We start from the raw sequence: 6,081 nt of genomic DNA on the forward strand, positions 1-6,081 counted from the left end.
GAAAAGCAGTGGACCCAGCACTGATCCTTGTGGTATACCTCTGGTCACAGGGCTCCAGTCTGAAAAGCAACCCGCCACCACCACCCTCTGTCTTCTCCCGACAGGAATGGAAATTGCAAGTGGTCAGGGGCTATGGTCAGTACCCTAATTGTGCTGGGGATATTGACCAAAATGGTGATCTGGAAAAGATGCTGATGAGCTACAGCCAACAGGTACACCCTCTGACTTTCATGTTGGGAATTAGCATCATCTAACCTCAGAGGTCAGAACAGTGACACAGAAAATGAGAAGGACCATATGTTTTGAGGCCGTAATTACTTACAATATGTACAAATGACTTGGATGGGGGAAATGAATGTGCTATCGCTAAGTTTGTGGATGACACAAAAATAATTGGGAAGGCAAGTGGTGAACATGAAACAAACAGCCTAAACAGGAATATAGACATGTTAATTGAGTGTACAAAAACTTGGCAGATGGAGTATAGTCTGGAGAAATGTGAGGTTCTGCGCCTTGGCAGGAAGACTATAGGAGCTGAATATTATTTCACTGGGAAAAGACTGCAGAAAGTTGCAGCACAGAGGGAATTAGAGGTACTCATGAAAGAAAAAGTGAACGCTAGCACCCAAGTTCAGCGAGCAACAGGGGATGCAAATGAAGTGTGGGTCTTACTTTCAAAGGGAGTGGAGTTTAAAAATGGGAGGTCTTGCGAAAACTATAAAAGGCACTAATTAGACCACACCTGGAACACTGTGAATATATTTTCATCTTTTTCCCTGAGGAAAGATACATTAGATTGGAGACAGTTCAGAGAATTTTCTCTTGGTTGATCTAGGTATGGAGGAACTATCTTATGAGGAGACATTGAACAGTTTGGGCCTGTTTTTATAGGAGTTTAAAAGAATGATGGGTTCCCTTATTGAAACAGATGAGGTTCTTCAGTGGCTTTTCTTAGGAAGCTATACTGGGTAGATGCTGAGAAGTTATTTCCCCTCGTGGGAGAATGTAGAACCAGAGGACATAATCTCACAGTCAAGAGTCGCCCAGTTAAGACAGAGATTATAGGGATTCTTTTATTAGAGGGTGGTGAATTTATGGAATTCTTTACTGCAGAGGACTGTAGAGGTTGCATTGTTAAGTATATTCAAGGCTGAGATAGACAGATCTTTAATCAGTAAGAGAATCAAAGGTTGTGGGGATGAGGTCAGAAAGTAGACTTGAGGATTATCAGATCAGCTATGACTTCATTAAATGGTGGAGCAGACTCTCGATGGGTTGATTGGCTTGCTTCTGTTCCTACGCCTTATTGCCTTGTGATCTCATGGTTAATACATGCACAAAGAGCCTTCATAGGTTACTAATGAGATTCTAATCCAGTTGTAGAAACTTTAAGGGGAAAGTTAATGTGTAATTTTGAGCTTGTGAATCTTATTTTCTTATTCTATGGAGGGGTTTTCGTTCGAATCGCTGCCGGCCCCTGGTTCAGACAATGGACTTATTAATTAGGATGCAGTGAAGTGACTGTAGAGGTGTTTAGGGAGCAAAAGCATCAATGCATTTATTTATGTACAAAAAGGTAACAATAATGCAAGACATAGGTAATTCAATAAGTCAAGCAAATTAACACAATTAATATAGGGGAAACAGTAGTACTTTAAAATACACTATTAATTGGATTATCACTATTAGAATCACTATTTACGAGTAGACAAAAAAGACACCAGTGTTTAAATACACAATTAATCAGAATTCCTACCAGTAGACTCCTAATGCACTGATGCTACCCAACTCACACTGCTAACTATGTGGAATTTTGGGGTCTTAGGTGTTCTGGTCACCACTCAGAACGCGGTTTTGAAGTTTGCATGGCTGTTCTGGCATGCTGCACCTGAAGCATGGGTGAGGACTTCGAGCTGCACAACCCTTTCTGTTTGGGTTGTGTCCACTGATACAGTTAGGTGTCTATTGGATCTATTGGGTAGGTAGCTGGTTTTCTTTATTTTTGCTGGTTTGGTGAGTCCTGTTTTCACCTCAGGTTGTGTCTGAGGACTTGTGGTATTGGTCAAGTTAGTTGTTCCTTTGAGTTGTCAGTTTTTGGGCTCTGATGGTCGCGGTCGGTTGTTGAGGCTCTTGCTGTCGGTATTCTTGGTTCAGAAAGGCCAGCATTCAGAAGCTGATTTGGCCTGTCTTGTTACGTGTCTCTTGGTTCAGCTTCCCAGTTTGGCTTCTCTGTTCGGCCTCTAGAATTGGCTTCCTTTGGCTCTTGGTTTGGAAACACCTCAAGTGGAATTGGGGCTGACAGTTATACTGACCCTGGGCCCCACTATCTCTGTGCCAAATCTGTCATCTCATTGTTCAGTTGATGTTCACTTTGAGGTTAATTGGCTTTCCGGTTGTTTGACAAGTCGTAAATGTCCTTTGATGATGTTGGATGCAGAGGCCTTTCACTGTACTTCTCCAGACTCCACACTGTCTGAGCAGTTTAGCCAGAGGTGTAAAAATCGTCTTGGGATGAGATTCCGTTGGTTTCAGGTCGATTGCTTCAGAGAGGAAGTGTAAATTGGAAATACAAGCTGAACAATGTTCCCAGGTCTGCTGGTGGTTTTGTTTATTCCTTGTAAGCTCAGCACAGTTTTGTAAAAGTTTTATGTTAAGTCCAGGGCTCTGTCCAAAGCCCAGGATTGTGCCCAAAGCTCGGGGCTCTGCCCATATGTTTTAATACTGGGGATTTTTGCACAATATAACATCTTGCCATATTTTCCCAACTTTCTTGGTCCTGCCCACTTCATTCAGACTTTGTGCAAATTCTGACCAACAATTATTGTTGTCTCCACAGAGACAACGTCATCAGTCATATTTTCATAATTTTTGAATTTAGGTTTCCAGTATTAGCAACATTTTACTTTTGTACTGAATGAGGATTTATCGATGTTAAATTTTTATCAGCATCTGCAGTACTTTTGTGAGGAAAGTTTGAGGTCTGAAAACAGAGGTACAATAGGGTCTGACATCACGAAAATTCTGGGGTCTCGGTTCAGTAACACATTCGGGTTTGGTATCAGGAATGTATTGGGATCTGGTGTCAGTGGTATATTGAGGTCAGAGTTCATTTGTATATCAGGTCTAGCATTAATGTTATTTTTAGATCTTTCCTCATGCATGCATTAGTGTCTGACATTAGAGGTGCATTGTTGTTTAACATGTTTGATACTTTGGGACCCGATTTATTGAGGACTGTAAGCTCTAGGGAGCAGCCTACAAATTATGAACATTAGCCAAAACCGGAGCAAAAGTCAGGAAGTAATCTGAACCGTGTGTTGTTATAAGCCAAACACTGATCAAGTTGTAGTAAGTAGAATGTACATTAATTGCAGAATCATGAACAAGTTATTATATCTGGCTTTTATGCAGAAGAAAGACTTCTCTCCATAGACAGTTTGATTAGGGATTGTACAAAATGATCTGTTGATAAAGTACACGGAAAACGTATGTACTGGGTCATGAAATTCTGAAAGGCCAGGCACTTTTCAATGTAGTATTGATGAAAGAAGACTAGATGCTGTTGAAGCCTTCTTTAGCAATTCTCAGATATATTTACGATGTAATTTAGATTTTGCTATTATAGTAGTTTGCAGGAAAACATAGAAAGTGGAACTGCTTGAAAAACATCAGAGTTTTTGTTGTTTCCTTTCTTTGAAAATTACTGTGTTGTGAATGGTGGCATCAAATTGGGAGATTTGATTCTTCAATGTATGCTGGCTACTCATCATTATTGTGGTATTTTGTAGTTTTCAATTTTTTAAATATTTAATCAATAATTTGACTGCTAAAGCATTGTGATGACTTAAATCAATCATGATTGACCGAAGGCATGGCACCAGGAAGGGTGGTGTATATGCAGGATTATGTCCTGTATTTATTCAAATGACATGCTATTCATAATCTTTGTCATTGAATACTTTCATGAATGACATATACATGTACAGGTCTCATGAATTCTACTTTATTTATACTTCAAAATATTTCAGTTACACTAAGAAGTATTTCAGCAAGATAGCCAGATTTTGAATGCCATTTAGAAGTCCCTCATGCACCTGAAAGATCCGACAGTTGAGCTGTAGCCTCCCCAGTCAGTGTATCTCCTGTATTCACCGGGTCTCATGAAATACTGCCGCCCTCTGTAGATGGGATGTTCATAGAAGATCCAGTAACCGTCCATCACATGGCCGGAGTGGATGTCACGGTAACGGAAACGATCATAGACAAATGGACAGTCATCCATGACTTCCATCATCTGTCCTCCAAAGTCAGGCCTCTCGTAAATCCTCATTCTGTAGGACCCTCCTCGGTACTGCAACACAGAGGGAGGGAATTAACACAGCAGTTCAAGAAGCTCTTTGGAAGTGCGAAGCAGTAAGACCCACTCCTCCAAACTACCTCTAGACCCTGCACTTCCACACATTGAAACAATTTCTGCATGAAGTCGACAATTGAATCTGTATCAATCAGGCTTTTCCAGTTTACCCGTGCAACCGTAATCCGTCAACCCTGGAACCACCCGAATGGATCTCTCCCCTGCCTTTCAAAGCCTTCACATATTCCTATCTGTGTTGTCCAGAGCTGCAAAACTTCAGATGGGATTGAATTCGTGTTTGCAGAAATTAGCATAAATTTTGCATCCAAACATTATTAAAAGAGTGGATATCACATTGCAAGGAAAAATAAAATTCCCATCAGGAATACACAAATAGGTCAACTTACCTGAGGATAGGAGCGACATGACCGGACACAGTCATTGAAGCCCATCCAGCGCTGGTAGTCAGGATAGTCTCCCCTGGTCAGAACATACTGGTATCCCATGTAATTGGGTTTCTCATACAGCACCCACCAGTCACTCTCAACACGGATGGAGTTACAGCGGCTGAAGTAAGGGGACACGTTGGCACAGTCACTGCTGCACTCATAGTGTCGACCCTGGAAGTTCCTGTCCTCGTAAAAGATGATCCGTGGGAAGAATTAACTTATAGATCGATACTGTAACAAGATGAGGTACTTCTGCATTGTATAAAAAAGTACAATACCATGTGTAAATGATCTCTTCAGTGCTGTACGGATTCTGTGAACTGAAAGCATGCAGCTTACCTTTCCCATTTTAAGTTCACAGTTGAAAGCTGCTCACTGAATACTGCTATGATGCTGCTTGGCCTGCTGTGTTCATCCAGCCCTGCACCTTGTTGTCTCGGATTCTCCAGCATCTGCAGTTCCTACTATCACTGAATATGCCTCTTGTGTCCTGGTATTTATACACTGGTCTAAAAGTTCAATGTAAAGAATACATCATTATTCTGATGATTCACGACCACATATATCAGCAGAAAAAATACAATACTGTTCTCCCATAATGTGCAAAAATCAATCCATTATTCACGCTTTAAAATCATGTGATGTCATCTTTTCATTTTGCTTTTACCTCATTTTAATTGTTCGGTTAACAAATTACTCGAGAAAGGAGGCATGGCTGACGCATCTCAGAGCTAATGGTCTCACAAGCAATAAAAATGCAGAATATTCTCTTCTGAATGTGACGAGAACACTGTACTCTTAAAATTGCGTTTCAGATTCTTTTGTTTAAAAACTTCTTGTTTTTTCCCCTGTGTGATTTGCGTAAACATCACTGAATGGACATGGAAATTGTATCCGTCTGATCTCATCACAAGCATATTTCCATGTATCAGTGTGCTGTCTATAGTGGTGGTTTATTCTTCCGCTAAGTTTCTCAATGCTTTCCTGCTGCTGTGTGCAGGTTTGTTTTATTCTGATCCTCATCATTCTCAATCTGAAACATTTAGAGAGGTGGAACAAGATTTATTTTGGTGTTGTTGACATCCAATATGATGAGAGTCAGAGGTTACATCCACACCTTGAATTGAAGGATGGTCACAACTTCCTAATGGAACATTGGGAGTACCGACACCACATGGGTGGCAATGGTTCAAAAATCTGGCTCACCACCACCTTCACAAATGCAATGGGCATGGGCAACAAATGTTGTAGCCTGTGATGCCTACATCACATGAAAAA

General features: G+C 40.8%; 1 protein-coding gene across 1 annotated transcript; it reads right to left on the bottom strand.

Moving 5' to 3' along the window:
* Positions 1-4,075: 4,075 nt before the first annotated feature.
* On the bottom strand, positions 4,076-5,171 carry LOC109916375 (gamma-crystallin S-1-like; the record flags this gene model as incomplete). Its single annotated transcript, XM_048594150.1, has 3 exons — positions 4,076-4,351; positions 4,762-5,005; positions 5,144-5,171. Coding segments are annotated over 3 exons (548 nt in total), but the record flags the coding sequence as incomplete, so codon positions are not given.
* Positions 5,172-6,081: the final 910 nt, after the last annotated feature.

Source organism: Rhincodon typus, unplaced genomic scaffold (genome assembly GCF_021869965.1).
Source record: "Rhincodon typus isolate 14 unplaced genomic scaffold, sRhiTyp1.1 hic_rhity00006410, whole genome shotgun sequence".
NCBI classification, from domain to species: Eukaryota; Metazoa; Chordata; class Chondrichthyes; order Orectolobiformes; family Rhincodontidae; genus Rhincodon; species Rhincodon typus.